The sequence below is a fragment of the Bison bison genome, unplaced genomic scaffold (assembly GCF_000754665.1).
Source record: "Bison bison bison isolate TAMUID 2011002044 unplaced genomic scaffold, Bison_UMD1.0 scf7180017864199, whole genome shotgun sequence".
Taxonomy (NCBI): Eukaryota; Metazoa; Chordata; class Mammalia; order Artiodactyla; family Bovidae; genus Bison; species Bison bison.
Genome location: NW_011494771.1, coordinates 1,619,253 through 1,639,162, shown reverse-complemented (window position 1 = coordinate 1,639,162; position 19,910 = coordinate 1,619,253). Strand labels below are relative to the sequence as shown.

General features: G+C 37.6%; 1 protein-coding gene across 9 annotated transcripts in view; it reads right to left on the bottom strand.

The window, feature by feature from the left end:
* The window catches only part of FAM49B (family with sequence similarity 49, member B), a 124,687-nt gene that overhangs the window by 20,442 nt on the left and 84,335 nt on the right, over positions 1-19,910 (bottom strand). For 5 of the 9 annotated variants that reach the window (XM_010844325.1, XM_010844324.1, XM_010844326.1 and 2 more), the window contains 2 exons: positions 11,201-11,283; positions 4,502-4,623 (listed from right to left, as the gene is read on the bottom strand). In XM_010844325.1, the coding sequence (XP_010842627.1) occupies positions 4,502-4,623; positions 11,201-11,273 (195 nt within the window). In that variant the 5' untranslated portion in view covers positions 11,274-11,283. Of the gene's footprint in view, positions 1-4,501; positions 4,624-11,200; positions 11,284-12,191; positions 12,275-19,910 lie in introns of those variants that run through there. The other 4 variants (XM_010844322.1, XM_010844323.1, XM_010844329.1 and 1 more) reach the window with 3 other exon arrangements.

The following is a 19,910-nucleotide window of genomic DNA, read 5'->3' as shown; positions in this document are numbered from 1 at the left end:
AATAAGACCCAATTCTGGGGAAAAGGCTAATAAACTCTCAATAATTCAAATTCCAAGGTCCAACCTAGCTTTAAAAAAGCTATCAAACACTGAAGAACCTAAATCAACCTGAAAAACATGATTTAGAAATTGTTACTTATCCCTTCCCTATAACTAAAATCCTATTCTGGAATCTAAATTTTTTAGGTTTTCTTGAAGAAGGTGAAAAAGTTTCAAATGTGAAAGAGGAGAAAATAAAACATAATATAGAGACTCTATTGTAAATATGAATATGCGCTTTCTCTGCCCAGTCTTCCAAGTTATTGAGCAATCATTTGTAAGTACAGAGGGCTATTCCCAAAGAAATGTATATTATTGATTTCCTCTTTCTCTTGCTCACAGATGCTTTTCTTCACCTTTTTTCCATAACCTGGTCTGCTTTTTCTAACATCTTCACATGAGCTAAACATTCCATCTGAAAGGTGAAGCGCCTGTTTACATCATCATCAGAAGACAATGGTACATTCAGATTTTCCCAAGACACTAGTACTCTGACTCCATCCATATAAAACCAGAAAGAAACAAAACGGAAACTTGACAGATTTAGAAGATGCTTCAGATAAATTAGCGACAAGCTAAATAAGTGGGCTGTATACACTGTTTAAACAAATTGCTTTATAAATAAGTTTGTCATTATATTCAATCTTTTTTACATAAACAAATAGGAGTCTGAAATGAATCTCACTTATGTGACTATTTAGAAATAATGTTATGTTAAAGAAAACTGGACTTTACAACATGTAACAATCCTTATTTCACATTATGTTAATATGACTATTTCAAAGGGACTGTGATATTATTCTGATGTGCACGAAACAATCCTTTTAGCCTTTAAGCCAAATCTCAATGATTTTATATCAAGTAGTAAAAACTTGTTCATTTTATTATTTGGGGAATAAGCAAACAGATAAAAATTTAAAATTTATTTCTTCTCTTCAGAAGCCTATCCAATCTCTCTTGCAAGGATTTAAACACGATTTTCTAAATACCAACTCATTCTCATAATATTAAAATGCTCCAGCAAATGTCACCCACTGTCAAGACTGAACAGAATTAACTATTTCCCTGGGTGTGCCTTGCATGGATTTAAAACCGAAGACACTGGCTGCTCTTTTATGACAACTGTTTTTGGTTCACCTTATACTTGTGACTCTCCTCTCAGAGCAGTTCCACTGCTGTTAGATAACATTTTTGACACAGCACCTATATCATAGTCCAATGTGGAAAAGGGCACTTGGTGAGATGACAAGTCTTTTTTAAAAAAAAGTGATGGCCACCATTAAAAAAAATAACATGCAAAGTGCTATGGCAAAAGAGTACAGGGCAACAGATTACTGGGATTTGAAGGAAGGCTAGGAACTGAGCAGGAAGAGAAAAAAAGAAGTGCCCGGTTCCTGACAAAGACAAAGGCAAGGAACTGTACATGTGTAAGACATTAGGGAAACAAGCAGTCCAGTGTAGGAGAGGTAAGAGCAGAAGCGGGCGAGGCTGTCAGGGAGTAGGCATTATAACTCTTATTTTCAAAGATGTTAAAATGTTTGATGTATCAAAACATTAGCAGAAAGTTCTTATTTCCCTCTCTAGTGGTTTATTCTAGAGAATAAGCTTTATTTAATAGATTCTTTTTCTAAAAAATTATCTTATTTATTGATTTGACTGCGTTGGGTGTTAGTTGCAGCACACGGGATCTTTGCTCTTAGCTGTGGCATGTGGGATCCAGTTCCCTGACCAGGGATCATACGCAGGCCCCCTGCACTGGAAGCACGGAGTTTTAGCCACTGATCACCAGGGAAGTCCCTAGATTCTGTCTTAAATCAAATTTTATTCACCTTTAGAGTCGTGTTTAATAAAGTGCTACTTAAACAAATACATATATATATATATAATTCACCTCATTAGCATAGTAATATCAGTAAACTCTCAGTCTATGTTCTATGTGTCAGTTTCTATGTGTCTCTTCTGATAGATTATCTAACTTTATCCTCAAAACAACTCTATGAATTGTTTCCAAATTTTTGCTATGATGAATAAGTCAGCCATAAAGATTTTTACATTTATCTCCCCCTTGAATGATAGCCTTCTTGAGAGTATTTTCTAAAATTAAATATCTGACAGAAGAGTACAGATAATTTTATAGATCTGATTTTACACCTTGTCAAACTGACCTCCAAAAAGATAATGATTCTACAATGCCACTTGCATTGATTAAGACTGTTTCTTTAAAAAGAAACAAAAAAAACCCATTTCTTCATAAACCAACCTCCATTAAACACTCTGTTATTCTATTATGTTTTCTCAAAAGGTAGAATGGTTGTTCTACTAAGTCAATAAAGTCTTCACACTGACCTATGACAGTTTCAGTAGTCACATTTGTTCTTTTACATTAGATTTATACTCAGCTTTGATATGTTTCAGTTCAGTTCAGTCACTCAGTTGTGTCCAACTCTTTGCGACTCCATGAATCGCAGCACGCCAGGCCTCCCTGTCCATCACCAACTACCAGAGTTCACTCAGACTCATGTCCATCGAGTCAGTGATGCCATCCAACCATCTCATCCTCTGTCGTCCCCTTCTCCTCCTGCCCCCAATCCCTCCCAGCATCAGAGTCTTTTCCAATAAGTCAACTCTTCGCATGAGGTGGCCAAAGTACTGGAGTTTCAGCTTTAGCATCATTACTTCCAAAGAACACCCAGGGTTGATCTCCTTTAGAATGGACTGGTTGGATCTCCCTGCAGTCCAAGGGACTCTCTAGAAGAGAGTCCCTCTCAAGAGTCTTCTCCAACACCACAGTTCAAAAGCATCAATTCTTCGGTGCTCAGCTTTCTTCACAGTCCAACTCTCACATCCATACATGACCACTGGAAAAACCATAGCCTTGACTAGATGGACCTTTGTTTGGCAAAGTAATGTCTCTGCTTTTCAATATGCTATCTAGGTTGGTCATAATTTTCCTTCCAAGGAGTAAGCATCTTTTAATTTCATGGCTGCAGTCACCATCTGCAGTGACTTTGGAGCCCCCAAAAATAAAGTCTGTCACTGTTTCCACTGTTTCCCCATCTATTTCCCATGAAATGATGGAATCAGATGCCATGATGTTCGTTTTCTGAATGTTGAGCTTTAAGCCAACTTTTTCACTCTCGTCTTTCACTTTCATCAAGAGGCTTTTTAGTTCCTCTTCACTTTCTGCCATAAGGGTGGTGTCACCTGCATATCTGAGGTTATTGATATTTCTCCCGGCAATCTTGTTTATAAAACTTGAAATTCACAGAAATGGTTACATGCTTTCATTTACTGAAATCGTAAGGTTTTAACTCAAGCCAGGGATACTGGCAAGAGTAGTTTTCTTGCATTTATTCTTCAATAGTTACTAACTGCTTACCAAGCACTGTACTAGGTGCTGATAACACAAAAATAAGAAAGAAACCTTCCTCAAGCTAGAAGGCTGAAGAAATAGACATCATATATCAGTGATTTTTTTTTAAAAAAAGTGGTGGCTACCGTTAAAAAAAAAATGTGCAAAGTGCTATGGCAAAAGAGTACAGGGAAGCAGATTATTGGGATTTGAAGGAAGGATAGGAACTGAGCAGGAAAAGAAAAAAAGAAGTGCACGTTCCAGACAAAAACAAAGGCAAGGAATTATACATGTGCAAGACATTCGGGAAACAAACAGTCCAGTTGGGAGAGGTAAGAAGAAGAATAGAAGCAGAAGGTCAGGAAAAAAATGAAACAACAAAGTGTGAGCTATGCCTTCAAGAAACATAATGAGAAAAAAGAGACAGAAGGTTCAGAGGCCAGGGAGTTTCTTTGGGTAGTACAGGACACCCGAGTGTATGTGTGCATGCGTGAGGAAGAACTCAGTAAAAGAAAAAGATGCAATTAAGAGAAGGAAATTCAAAGAGAAAAGTTTCAGAGGAGGGTGGAGAACAAAGGTAGAGAAGTTAGTCTTAGTAAGAAGTAAGGACACAGCTTCTTCTCGGGGAAAAAAAAATAAAAGCAACAGAAAAAGAGATGGATGAAAACCTGGATAATTTCAGAGGTTTGGGAGAAGAAAGCTGAGGGAGACCACACCACACATTTACTCTCTGGTGGCGTCAGACACAGTTGACAGGGTCCAGATCACAAAGATGGTTTTGGTTTTCTCCTAGAAAGCTTAGGAGGAGCAGAAAGATAGACTGGCAGAACAGAAAAGCCATAGAATGCTTGATGGTCTCCCCTCCAAAAACAGTATGAACAGCACACCCATGGATACTGTAAATTTCAGGTATGAGAGTAAACCAAAGGAATTCTCTTTAATATATATAAATTACGTAGTTATAGAACCTTGTATTGTTTACCCTTATATATCACTGCAACCACTTCTGAAATAATGCAAGTAATCTTCCTTTAAATAACTCTGACTATGGAAACAGACAACACAATACAGGAAACAATAAAGATTAAAAAGAGGGACAGGAATTTTCACCTCCCGTATTTCATGGCCAGCTCCTCTATACGACTGCAAGTCCTCCAGGATGCCTTCTGCATCTTTTAGAACCACATTCACCTGGTTATAAATTTCCTTCTCAGACTCTGTCGGCTGGGCATCTAAACAGCAGGAAAGCACAAGAAAATTTACAGTCATGATTTTTTTAAGTACATGTATAATAACTCAAGTATTAAATAATCCAATTTTCTAAAAAGTTGGTTTGACGTAACATTTTTTCCAATGCTAACTTCATACTTCTTAAAAAGACTGATCATTTTTCCATAGTTCTGCATTTGAATAACTAGCCTCAAGTTGGTAAATATCATAGAGAAGCAAAGAACACCAAACATTATTATTCAAGTTACAAATCATGACGTGTTATATTAAACAAATGAGAGTTGTAACTCAAAAATTTTAATTGTCAGTGTATACTCACTGTTTCTACCATACTCGCCACTAATAGTAATAACTGAAAATCCATGAGTAGCCATCTATTTAACTCAACAGAAATGAAAGGCTAACTAATGTACCTGGCTCATCTACAGTTTAAGACATAAACTACTTTCCTATAAAGTTCACTTCAATGACAGAGTTTTGATATAAAAAATTAGAAACTAAGAAAAAAGACTTTAGTGGTTCTAAAAACCACTTTATACTCTGACCAGTGAACTTCTCTTCTGATGAACAAAAGGTGCAGATTACTATGCAGAGGAGTTTGAGTTATGAAAGGACTCCAGAATTACTAGGCTACTAAATACTAGATACTTTAAGATACAATATTTTCACTGAAATTTTGAACTATTAATGCAAAAACTGAGTTTCTATATACTTGGGACCGAGTGAGAAGAAAAATGAAGGAGGAATTATAAAAAGCATAGTTAGGAACACAAACATATGGGCACTTCCACCATGTGTGGCGTTAGCCACAAAACATAGGTTTTAATAGATGAGTAATTCTGGATTTCTCTGTTAAGGCCCGAGGTGACAAAAATCCTGTTTTTAATACCCTAGTCATTTGTTTTGCTAAGGATAAATCTTTTTTATTCAATACATTTGATTTTTGGTGGGGGGAAATGAGAGAAATGGATGTTCTGTGAGGAATCTGAGTTTTCATAAATCTTTCCCACTAGACTATATTCAAAGACTACAAACAAGGCAAAAAGCACTTAAAATAATAAACATTATGATTACCATAATGTTTTAGAGAGCAATTGTGGTGTCAGAATTCCTCCATGTTAAAATTTTCTCTTATACTCTGGAGGGTAGGGGAAGCAGACCAAATTTATAATATGAATTAAGAACATTTCTCATAAATATTATTTACCAATCATATAATACTAGAACCTAGACTTTTCTGCACATACTCCACCTTCCCATAAATACACAAAGATCTATTTATTCCTTTCCTTAAAAATTTTTTAAAAACTTAGTTCACACACAAAACTAGAAGTCCAGGTGCCTAAAACCTGGAACTTTACTTTGTGCTTAAGGCAAGTCATAATTCAATTTCCTTTATTAAACTTGCCAACTAGTCAAAAATATATCATTTATATTCTTAAATCAACAATTACAGTACCAAACTTTAATTTCAACATACTTAAGACAGTACTACAGCAACAGTAAGAGTAACATTCACATGCAAAGCCAACTTAAGAATTTGTGTTCCCAAGTCTGTTTCCTTGTTTTGAAACTCTCCTTTCAGAAGTCATGTATTTTTTTTTTTTATGAAACTGCTATGACAAATTACACAAGAGGAATCGACTGAAAAATTTATAAGACTCTGTGTCCAAAGCTATAATGGTATTACCAGGAGCATACTGATATTATAGCTAAATGATTTTTTAAAAATCAGAGTTTGTCATTTAGCGGTAATATTTTTTCATTTAGCCAGACCATATTCTCCAGTCATAATTAGACACACACTAAAAAAAAAGTACACTTCAGTTATAACTTTTTATACTTACACCAGAAGCAGCAGAGAAAAATTTTACATGCAAAAAACAGCAGTTTTATACTTTCCATATGAAACTATGAAACTACAGACATAACATCAATAGTAGACACGTATCATAATTTGAATTCATGAAGTGGGAATTCATGACAAAAGACAATATTTTGACTGTTATATATTAAAAGATATTTGTGAAGTTTGAAAACACTAAACTATGTATTTTGGGTGTGGTGACTAGCTGTTAACAGAAAAACATGACACTGAGAATTATATACAAAAGAAATATTATCAAGGAGATTTAAATAGACCTTGGAAGTGGTTAATCATTATTAAAGGTTTAATAAGTACCAAGAAATTTAAAAATAAAGGAGAAGATTCCAGTTTCCCTTAAGGGTGGAAAAATACCCAGCACCACACTGAATAAACATTTTTAGACTGTCACAGGAAAGTCACATTGATAATTTTGAAAGCTGCTGAAGACTGCTGCAGAAATGAAGACAGACAGAAAAGAGCAGACAGGTAAGCACTGCTTTACTGACAGCAAGTCATGCAAAAGGCGGAAATACTCGGGAGGGGAAAGGACTGCATAAAATAAGGCATTTTTCCCCAAAATGGGATCAACCAAGACTTGTCACTTTGATTTTTCATAGCAAAAAATGAAAAATTTAATTACTTGAGGAAAAACACATCACTTAGCCAATTAACAAAAGGACATTCATTTGATTGCAAAATGCTATCTACTACTGAGAGTAGGCATAGTGATTACTCATCAAGCTTAGTTTTAAAAGCTGTTCAAGGGAAATTAAAGCATGTTTCAGTTGCTCTTACTATTTGAGGGTAGAATTAATTATTTTAATAATTTCACACCAGTTCCCTACTGAAAAGTCATTGAAAGTAACTGCTAAAATTGACGTTGTTATGGTACAGAGGCAAAGATGAGTTACAAAAGGAAAAAAATTTTAAGTCACATAAAAATTGTAACTGTGACATAAGAGGTCTTTCTGCTTTAATCTCATTCATTCACACAGTAAATATTTATAATCCCACTGAGGTAGGGTATGTACAGTACATCCCACTGTTCAGTACATAAACTTAGTACCTAGTAGATTTTCAATGATAAATAATTGTTGAATGAATGAGAAGGTATAGATTTATAAAAATGCCTCCAGCATGTGTTAAAGAAGGCTATTATGCATTTTTATATCTAAACAAAACAACCCTATATCATTTTAGAAAAATAAATATAAGAAAATGCCATCAGAAATTTCAAGTACAGGGCAAAAGCAACTGAAAATATATAAAAGGTAAAACGGAAAAACAAGAGACTAAGAGAGTGGGTACTATCAAATTATTTTTTGACTTGGGGGAGAGGGGGACAGGAAACACAAAAGACACAAGAATTCGAAGAAATGCATGACTAAGTGGAAAGGCTCTATAACAAAGAATTAGAGAAAGTAAGAGTCTATTTCTCACAAATAACCACCTATATTTACTCTTCTATTTGGTCTACCTGGAGTTACACAATCAAGGTTAACTAATGAATACTGAACTTCTGTGATCATGAAGCACCTTGCTAAGGCTGGGAAGGGACATAAAAATAAAAGTCCCTCTTCTCCCAAGAGACAACTGCGTGAACTAATACACATAGTAGTTACTCAGGCTAAAGATCTGTCATTAGAATGTGCTATAAATTAACAATGTCATTATAAAATAAGAAATTTCAAGAACTAGAAGAGGCTGTATAGGCCCCGATTCAGTGCTTTTAATGTGCTGTCATTAGCATAAGTTGGCAAATTTTATGGGGCAACTATGGACTCACATATTAATTAAACCACTATTCTTAAAATAAAATCATATAGGGATAATGTTTTAAGAAAAAGACCTTCTTTCTAGTACCTCGAGTAGATAATACGCTTCACTGAACACAGAATGTCATTTCATGCCTTAAGGCTTTTTTAAAAAAACATGTTCCTTTTTCTCCACAACATCCTGCACTAAATTATCATCAAACATTCTCATCACCCGTCACAATCCAACTCTAATATCACCGTCAGGAATTCTCTCATCATGTCCAATCCACTCATAGGTAAAGTTAATCCCTTTCCTGACCTATATACTTTGAATGATGTAAATAATTAGCTTGCATTTCTATCTATTCTACTGGATTGAGAACTCCCCAAAGGCGAGGGTTGTTTGTTAGTTATCTTGGCATCTCCAGTACCTACTGGCTCGCACACACGAGGCAAGCTGAAGCGAAACACTGTGTGTGTGCAAGCACATATATTAAGGGGTAGTGATGTACTGTAAAGACAGTCTTCATTTTGTAAAATATAGGGGTCCATTAAATCATAGTTCAAAATTACTAGAATAGTTCATTTTTATACAGCTTGATGCAAAATGCCAATGTATCTGTCTGTTTGGTACTGTTTCTATAGCTGCCCAACCATGGAGAACTAGGTAGGCTTAACTAATTAAAATGATGGTAAGAGTAAAGCTAAATTATTCTGGTAACCTAAACATTACAGTTTATCTAGAAATAAATAATGTATTAAACACTGTTTAATAACAGAGTATGACTTTAATCTCATCAACCTATGAACTGGCAAATCAACTGTGTTGGCAATTTTGAATCTGGTATAAAACAGTTAAAAAGAAAGGAAGTTTCAAGGGGTCACTACAGTAGCTGAATGATAAAATACACTTTTACAAATGCACATTTCCAAAAAGAAGATAAATATGCAGATGGATGAGAGGTAAAACTGATTAAGACAACTCTGATGTTAGATTCAAAAGAAAATATATTTACAAAATGTAACTAAGAATTAACAGGGACAAACTCTGACCTAATTTGCAGTCTGTTTTCACTACATTTCATTTACAGGTTACCAGTAAGTGTCAAAAGTTTTACATTGGCTGATATAAGCAACAAATACTTAGTTTATATCTGCCTTTAGGAACTTAACACTTTATATGTAGTTCTTCACTGTTGGTTATTCTTGTAATTAATTTTAACCTTTTCCTGCTACTACATTAGCTATTTAAAATTTAAGGATCATGATCCAAACCCTCACAGATTAGAAAACCAGGATCAAATAATCTTTTGAAAACTACAGTAAATTCATGCTTCTCACTTGACCACAACATAACGCTAGGTTTATAAAAAGATCAAGTGCCAAGTCTTGAACAAGATCTTGACTATATCAAAGCCAAGATTCTGCAAATGTAAGGAACTTGAGACAAAGATAATAAGGAGACAGGATAGCAGAAAAATATACAACAGCAAGTTTGAAACAGATGCAAGTAAACTAAAATACAGCTCTAATGTAAGCTGCCTCATCTGAAAGAATAATCCTCAAATCAGCAAACTGCTCAATATCCCCAAGCTGATTAAAATTCATGCTACACATGCATTTAAAATAGCAGTGTTAAATTGTTGAGAAGGGTCAAGAAAACTATCATTCAATAACATCGTTCCCTAAAAACCAAACAACAGGTCCTGATGTTGACATGACTACTCTTCATTAGCCTGCAGAGTATGCAAACTGTCAGTATGAAACATCAGCAGGAATGTAATAAAAGCGGAAAAATATCAGAGGCCACAGACTGCCCCATTAAATGGAGACAAACTATAAATTAATGTGCTCATATGATCTGTCCTCCTTTAAAGAAAAAAAAAAAAACAAATTATTCATAAACTAGAATGAACTGTATAACATCACATAAACTGAAGTTGATGGAAAAAAAATGCAACATCTCTGGGGGGATTTATTTAAAGGATTTGTTTTAAAAATCATAAAATGTCTTAAGTTTGTAAAACTCTGTTCAAATGTTTTAATCTCAGATGAAAATGCAAGTGGTAACGTGATTTATAACCTAAAGGCTCTTCACCCTTTCCTAACAATTTCTAATGATCAGTTAAAATAGCAACATTCACACTAAAACACCAATTGAATATCATTGTTCCCGATTTGACAACCAGACAAGCTAAAGCAATACTGACAGCCAAAAAAGCAAAAGCCTTTCAGCATGCACGGAGGTCAATGACACTTACCTGCCACTCTTAGACCATATTACAATAGGTCATGCAACATGAAACAAACAGAAGGCAGATTACTCAAAGGTCTGTGAACCTATTATTTTTCTTTTTATTTAGAGTTAGAAAAAAAATTAATTCCTGAAATACATACATATAATCAATTTAACTTTTAAAATCAGTTATCTGCAAAGATTAAATAATTAAGGTTCACACTTACCTTTTAATATTATGCCCAAATTACTGAGCTTTGAATGGCCTTCATGAACAGATTTTATATTCAAAGTATTTCAATAGGTACAAAGAGTAATTGAAAACTAATCAATTTTTCTCAACTACAGTAAAATTTTCCCCAAATATTGCTTCTAATTAACAAATCTTGAAGAAGCATATCCTTTCCACCAAAATCTTTTCCCAAAAATATTTTCAGAGCATCTCAAATGTTTTTACTAGAGATCTCAAATTATAAATTAATGTCCAACTAAGAGATATAAATCTCTTATAAAAATTCAAGTAAAAACATTATCACAATTTAATCTATAAAATATGACTTCCAGTTCTAGAAGGCACAAGAAGTTTTACTCAAACAATTCATAGCTCAGTCATGCAAAGCAAAAGTTAAAAAGATGGCAAAGTGGAAACATTCATTTAGTGCAAGACAAACGCAGTCTACTGCAGGCAAAGAAAAATAGATATAAAATCATCTTCTCACTTTCAAAATCAAGGAAAAAATTTGGCCCCTGCTCAAGGTCTGTGCATGTCAAAACTTTAAGAAGATTCCCCATGTTAAGGTACCTGTCAAGACAAGAATGAGAAAAGAGAAAATATCCCTTTACAAAAAAGAACATCTGAAATTTAACTTAAAAAAAAAATCGTAACAGGGAAAATGTTCATTAGGCCATGAATTCGTCCTTCAGGTTACCCAGACTGTGCTCGGGCAGTCAGCAAAGCGGGCTCTCCAGGTGCTGATATGTAGGACCTAGAGGTGAAATGTAGTTTTCCTGTACACAATGGCACAACTGTTGCTCTAATTCTTCTTAAAATTCTCCCAAGTTTCATTAATGGCCTTATAATGAAAAATTCTTTAAGTATTCCAATAGTGCTAGTATTCTGAAAAAGAAATTTCTGATCAAGAATTATTCACAGGTAATCTTGTTTAATATTGCACTGAACAAACAATTTATTTTAAAGCCAAATGTTAAAGAGTTTCGGCCACAGCTCACCTTTGCTTTCATCTTAAGAGTAGCAGAATATCAGACTACTTCCTGTATGCCGCTCAACAAAGCATGTACTTCTAACCGAATTTGGATTCTCAATAATTTGTGGAAGTTATTTAAAGAATTGATTCTGGATATGCAGCACAACTCTGATTCTTCATATGAATAGAATTACAATAGGATTATAAGCAACCAGATTGCTGGGCAGTCACCGAGGCATACTGTTAGAATGTTCATCATAAGGCTAGTTGCTTCATGGACTAATGAAAGGACAGCACTGGCTCCACACTCAACATGATTCGGCAAATGAAAAACTAAATCATACATATGATGGCGATGTTTGCCTACGATTAAGAAAAAAAGTCATGCAAATTTCGTGTGATTCCCGTATTTTATTAACAAATAGCTGGCCTTCACTGTGGTGTGAGTATTAATTTCTTTCACCTTTACCATTATGCACCAGCCGTGAGGGGCTAAGAGACTTACTTTCAAAGTCCAAGAAAAAATGTGCTGCATTGTGGTCTATGTCCCTGGTTAGCACCTTAATGAGATTACCCATGCCAGCAAACCTAAAAATAAAAATGGCAACATCGTTTAGTTCCAGTAAAAAAAGTTTTAAGCAGAGGCCTGGGATTTGGCAAAGGCTGGCTTGCTCGTAATTACCAACAGGTGCAGGTTTATATGCTTCTGGCTTTGAAAATTTGGAACAACAAAAGCACATTTGGCTCTCAGTTTATAGCCCTTGTCCCTCTTTTCCACATATCAAAAAATGTACATAAAGCAAAACTGGAAAGAAAAATTAGATTTTTACATTTAGCTTACAACAGTTACATTTCACTAACGTCTATGCGAGCGTTATTCCTTTAAAATGCTTAAGGCATATATTCTCAATTTAAATTAACATTAAGAATAGATTTCTCACCTAAGGAAATACTGAGACCATTATTTTTAAATACTGGGGATATATTCCCTCTTGTAGAAGCAAATCCTATTAGGAGTATAAAGAAGACAGTATTCAAACCACACTTAACCATTAAAGACTGAAAGGATATATCAATTAATGACTCATTTTTTTAAACTTTACCATACATAAACCAGTATTTCTACATTTTCTATATTTCTAAGATTAATCAAACTTTTTATTATTTAACTCATAGGTTGATTATTCAACAATATCAACTGTACACAAAAGTATGTAACTTAGGAGTTAACACAGCAAACCAACATAAAGGGAGCCAGCAAATATTAAAATTCTTTAAGTTTGCAGAGGAAAAATAATGCATTGATATAACCTTGCCCAAGAATTTGCCATGACTCAGTGGGGATGAAGGTGTAAGGAGGGGTCAGGCTTCTCCAGGAAATCAGATTCACACCTCAAAGATGTAGCAGCTACAGGGAAGGCAGTCTAAGGCACCACAAACAGCTCCTCCCCTCCCCTCCTCTAAGCTCCATGTTTTTCCTCCAAATATGGAAGCTCTGGTAAAGGTAAATGAAGTGAAATGCAAAGTAACAATATTTTCATCAATGAAAGAAAACACCTTATTACTCTACCCGTTACAAAAAAGTCTAAAAAGAGTTAGCACCTGGCGTCCTATGCTGCGCTCCCTTCCTCCACCTACTCTCTGGACACTGGCATATGTTCCTAAGCGCGCAACAGTTATTCACTTCACAGACCAAAATCTGATGCACTGGCATACACTTCTTAGAAGTGTTACAAGCAATTTAGCTCATTCACAGCAATGGTTAACACTGAAGGGACCCCTCTCTTAAAATAATGCCCCTTATGGCAGCAACAGGGATCTATGTTATTTTTGATACTAAAATTCCTATTACACAGAATTTCACTGAAAGGATTTTGTACAATGCATGACAGATGGACTGTCTGAGATTAAAACTAAAAGTGAAATATTTCATCTTAATTATCTTCTATACTGTAAAAAGTTTAATAATACCAAGCTTTTATATACAAGAAAAAATAAAACATCCAAAGAATGACCTCAAAGTATTACTAAATCTATTCAATAAAGTTTTTAGGAACATTTGGGAAAAAACTATTTCACAGCTTCAGCTTTCAAAACCTTTCAAATATATATGGAGTATCTGTTTCCAAACATATATAAATTCTGTCACTAATAAGAACTAAGACCAAATATACAAAGAATTACCTACTGGTATCAAAACTTCAACCATAGATGGAAAATCAGCATGTGAAAGGACAGTAACTGTCTTTAAGAGGAAAAGGCAGCACGCCATTTGTTGTTAAAAGAGCTTAATCTATGGAATCAAATCAAAAATTTAACTCTACCTAAAAAGCTGTTTGCCTTGAGGACAGTAGTCAACTTTCCTGGGACTCATTTACCTCAGTAAAATACACATTTCATAGTAACCATCTTAAAAGGTTATTATGAGAGTTCAATGAGATTAAATACCGATTTATTAGCATAGTGTATGGCACACAGAAAGCATCCAATTAAAATGTTCCCTGTGTGATAAACCAAAATTCACAAACTTTAAAAAAATAATAATGGCTCTGTTTCTTTTAATACAAACTACATTTTTATAAATCGCAAAACCCATGGCCCACTTCTGTCAAGAATATTGCTAAAATGCTGCCCTATAATTAGTCCTATGAGGCCACCACCAAGTAGAGGAGAGAGGGAGAAGGGAGAGATGTAAGCTTCCTTACCTTAGTACTCGGATGTACACAGCTGATCCTTAGGGAAAATACTGAAACTAGCCAAGTTTATCTGCTCCATTTTTCTACAACTCCTTCAGTAAATTTCTTCCACTACTTAGTCCTCCTTTCGAGGCACCCCAGCCTAACATGACACTAATACCCCTCACCCTGCATCATACTTGGTCTTGACCTATTCATTCCTCACAAGTACACAAAGATTCAGAATCCTTTTTACATCTTCATCCCAAACAGTGACTCTTAGTTAGAAAATGGCCCAGTTTATCTAGTACGGGTTTCTCAACCTCAGGACTACTAACATTTGGGGCTAAGTCTGGTGGCTCAGCTGGTAAAGAATCAGCCTGCAAGGTGTCTGAGGGAGACCTGGGTTCAATCCCTGGGTTGGGAAGATCCCCTGGAGAAGGGAAAGGCTACCCACTCTGATATTCTGGCCTGGAGAATTCCATGGACTATATATGTACGGTCCATGGGGTTGCAGAGAGTCAGACACGACTGAGCTACTTTCTCTTTCGTGCCTTTGTTGAGAGGAGTCTGTCTCACACTGGAAGGTCTTCAGCAGCACCTTGGGCCTCTACACACTAGATGCCAGTACTAACTAACCCACCACACAAGTTGTGACAGACAGAAATGATTCTGGAGAGCGGCAAATGTCTCCTAGGGGGCAAACTCCACAGCACACAGGAAGGAGGCTGTGCAGGCAACACACGTCACGTGTTTCTTTGAACAAAAACCCATGGAATTTTTCAAAGGTCTGAAAACGGTTTATTATAATACTATCAGTTGTCCTATCTTTTAATGGTCTTCCCTGTAGCTCAAATGGTAAAGAATCTGCCTGCAACACAGGAGACCCGGGTTCGATCCCTGGGTCAGGAAGATCCTCTGTAGAAGGGAATGGCAATCCACTCCAGAATTCTTGCTTGGAGAGTCCCATGGACAGAGGAGCCTGGCGGGCTACAATCCATGGAATTGCCAAGAGTCAGACAGGACTGCGTGACTTAACACTACACTACACACTATCTTTTAATAAAGTCAAAGTTTTACTCAGTCCTATCCAACTCTTTGTGACCCAATGGACTGTAGCCCGCTAGGCTCCTCTGTCCATGGGACTCTCCAGGCAAGAATACTGAAGCGGGTACCCAATCCCTTCTCCAGGGGATCTTCCCAACCCAGAGAACCTGGGTTCTCCTGAAGTGCAGGCAGATTCTTTATCATATGAGCCACCAGGAAGCTTATTATTTTTTAATAATAAACAAAAAAATTAAAACCATATTCCTGCTGTCTTTCACAGTTTACAGTTTAAAAAAAAAAAAAAACAACTCTCCATCTCCAGTGTGATCGATTTCAATACCCATGAGTTTGCTGCTGCTCAGTCGTGCCCGACTTTAGGTAACCCCACGGACTGCAGATCACCAGGCTCCTCTGCCTATGTGATGCTTCGGACAAGAATACTGGAGTCGGTGCCATTTCCTTCTCCATCTCAGTGTGACTGTGACATAACAGTATTTGTCAGTTCTGTCAGGTACCAGACTGCCAGGGTTTAATACCCGCCCCCACCACCACAGCTCTGCCACTTCTAAGCTTTGTGACTTCAGTCAAGTTTCCTCACTTCTCCATGCCTCAGTTTACTCATCTGTGTGTGCTCAGTCATAACCGACTCTTGTGACCCCATGATCTGTAGCCTGCCAGGCTCCTCTGTCCATGGGCTTTTCCAGGCAAGGACACTGGAGTAGGCTGCTATTTCCTTCTCCATCTCATCTGTGAAATATATATAATAACCACCCCCACTGCAGAGGGTTCATAAAATCATTAAACGGGTTAATGCAGTGTAAGCAAAACCTTCAGGACCACGCCTAGCAAAGCAGCCGCTGCCCGTGCTCTGGCTGCTGTCAGAGCAATCTGACTGACCCGCAGGGTCTGTTCCCAGCGGCAGAACCTGTGCACGTAAGACTCTGGAACCCTTGTGTTTCCTGCCCTTGAGGAAGCCTGTCTGTCACAAGCCAACATGTAGTTGAGAGTCACACGACGTGTCCTCAAGTCCTTCATTTCTCGTTCAATTTGTTCCCAAGTTTCAGCTGCTGCCGTGTGCCTCAGTTCAGTTGCAAGATTTTCCTCTAGTTTTAAGGTACCCTAGTTTCTTTCAATCAATGTCCCTTTTACCTTTTTAGTTGAGCAGAGTCTCTGTCATTTGCATCTAAAAGAGTTCTAATACGATCTCTGGATTTCAGATGAATAAATGAATCTGAATACAAAATACATAAAAGATTTTTCACATTATATAAAACTTGGTCCAAAATACTGACAGACTTGAGAGGCACTATTTCAAAGTTAAATAATAAAAATTACTATTTACAATGCTAAACTGTAAGTCTGACAATCTGATTTCAGGAGGAAAAAGTAAAGAATTTCCTTTTGATTTGCTTTTTATTGTAATTCTTGGATTTAAACTAAACATTATAAATATTTACTAAATAAGCTAAGAAGAAATTTAATATGCAGAAATCACATATAGTTGACTTCAAGTGTTTGCAAGGTTTCTGGTGGAATTTTGTGACCATGAGCTCTTATTTATATGTTTGTTTCAAAATTGGCAGCTTATCTGGAAAGGAACATGTTCTTCCCAGCTGGTAGTCTGTCAAATGTATTTCTGAGCTCACAAAAGGCACCTATAAATATACCAGACCATTTTCCCATACAGCATTTGAAAAGAAGTTTCCTTAACTAGAGCAACAAGCCCCTGGAGACACAACTACATGGTACAGTTAATGTGCTATTTCATCTTTCTTTCCAGAAAATTCCTAAGAGATGCTGCTACTTATTCACCCTTTTGAGCTCAGGGGGTCTTATAATGCTGTCTCCTCTGCCTAGAATGCTACTTTCAAGGGTTTTTCCCACAGCTGGCTTCTGTTCATCCCTCAGTGTGTATGAGTGCTTACTCGCTTCAGTCGTGTCTGACTCTTTGCGGCCCTATGGACTGTAGCCCGCCAGGCTCCTCTGTCCATGGAATTCTCCAGGCAAGAATACTGGAGTGGGTTGCCATGCCCTCCTCCAGGGATCTTCTTGACCCAGGGATCTACCTCTGTCTCCTACAGCTACTGTACTGCACGCGGATTCTTCACCGCTGAGCTACTGGGGAAGACTCTCGCCCTCCAGGCCTCGTCTCAAATGCCCCCTCTTCAGAGAGGCTTTCGTCCCTAGCCTTACCAACAGTAGCTGTGCCCTGCCCAGTTATCTTCCATCACATTGCCCAACTCTCTCCTTCAGCACACCTAACATATTCTGAATGACTCTGGTTAGTGTCAGTTTTGTTCACATCCAGTTTATAAATTTAATAAATACTTCTTGGTGTGGGAAGAAGGAAGGAAAACTCAAAATACTGACAAGATTCACTATAAACCACAGTTTCTTAAACTTGACACGATTAACCATGTAATTCTTTATTTGAGGGCTGTTCCCTACATTGTAGGATGTTTAGCAGCATCCCAGACCACTACCCACTAGACACCTGGTATCACCCCAACACCCAGCTGTGACCACCACCGAGGTCTCCAGATATCATCAACTATATTCCCCAGGGGGCAAAACTGCCCCCACGTAAGAGCCACTACATTAAACCACGGACATGAAGCACGCTCTCAGGTTAGCTGATCAATCCTACTCTCCTCTCCCAACCTCTACCAGCTGACTATTCCACAGGCTTTTAACAAAGAGTGCCTCAAACCTCAACCAATAGCTATTCCATCCTCCCATGAAGAAATGACCACCTTATATTTTTACCCCCCAAAAGAACAAGAAAAGGAAACACCTACTGTCCTTTATACCCCCCTTACTTCATTAACAATCACTTGCTTTACCTCTGCATCTCCTCTCTATATGAAAAGCAAGCCTTCACAACCTCTCTACAATCGCATCATCCTGCCCATCCTCCCTATAGCAACCTGTCAAACGAGCTGTAACTATGTCTTCCTATTTTTCTACCTTTCATTCTCTCAGCTCATTCCAGTCTGGCTTTTACGCCCACTACTACTATGAGGAAGCTGGTCCTCTGTTAAGCTCACCGAGACCTGCATCTGGTAAAATCCAAAGGCCAATTCTCACAGCTCAACTCACTGGACCTCTTAATAGCCTTTGACCCAATTTATTATTTGCTCCTTCCTCAAACATTTTCTTCATGTGACATTTAGGGTAATGCATTCACCTGAGTTTCCTTCTTGCTTTACGGCTATTCTTCTTCTATACACTCCTCTTTGGCATACATGCAGCTATCTCTCCCATCTTAATACAAAGCAAAGACTCATCTGGATACCATCTCCCGCCCCAGCTCCCACTCTATTCCCAGCTTCTCTGTGCAGGAAAATTCCTTAAGATCTGCCTACACTCAATGTCTTTTATTTCTCTGTTAAGTCCACTTCAACCTCGCTTTCTGCCCAATCCTGTACCACCAAAATTGCTCTGGCAAGGTCATCAAGTAACACCCACTGCTAATTCCAATGATCAGCTCTCAAGTCCACAGCTTATTTCACCTGTCAGGAGCATCTGACATAGCTGACATTCATTCCCTCCTTAATACACTTTCACCATTAGCTTAAAGGATACCCCATCTCACCTGCTTCACTGCTCAGCAGCCTGCTTCTTGCCACCATCACCTCCTGCCGGGATGCCTTTAAAAGCCTCCTAACTGCTTCTACCTTTGCCTCCTGCTACAATCTCTGAGGCAAAGCAGTCTTTCAAAAATACAAATGGACATCTCTACTCCACTCAAAAACATGCAGTGGCTTACTCCTACACTCAGAATAAAATCCAAACTCCTTACCAGGTTGTACAAAACATGACATGATTTTTCCCTCTCTCCAGCCTCACCTTCCATCACTCTCAACAGCAGCCTGCTGCAGTTTCTCTAACACAGCAAGACTTCTCTCTCCTTGGAGTCTCTGAACTTGCTTTGCCCTGGCCTGGGATGCTCTGTCCACAGACCTTTCTTTAAGTGACAAGCTATTGCACTTCCTGCGGTCGTCGCTTCAATTAGACCACCTCAGAGAGTGCTTCCTTCACCAATCTGTCCATCATACCTCTTCTCTTTCTCCTCTCTGTCCCCTTCCCAAATTGATGGTTAGCACCATCTAACACATCCTCATTCCTTTGAATATCTGTTTAGTCTGTCTTCAACTGCAAGGAGAACTCTAAGGAGACAGGAGTTTTGCTTTGTATACTATTCTATCCCCCCGGAGAAGGCAATGGCACCCCACTCCAGTACTTTTGCCTAGAAAATCCCATGGATGGAGGAGCCTGGTAGGCTGCAGTCCATGGGGTCGTGAAGAGTCGGACACGACTGAGCGACTTCACTTTCACTTTTCACTTTCATGCATTGGAGAAGGAAACGGCAACCCACTCCAGCGTTCTTGCCTGGAGAATCCCAGGGACGGGGGAGCCTGGTGGGCTGCCGTCTATGGGGTCGCACAGAGTCAGACACGACTGAAGCGACTTAGCAGCAGCAGCAGCTATCCCCCATATCT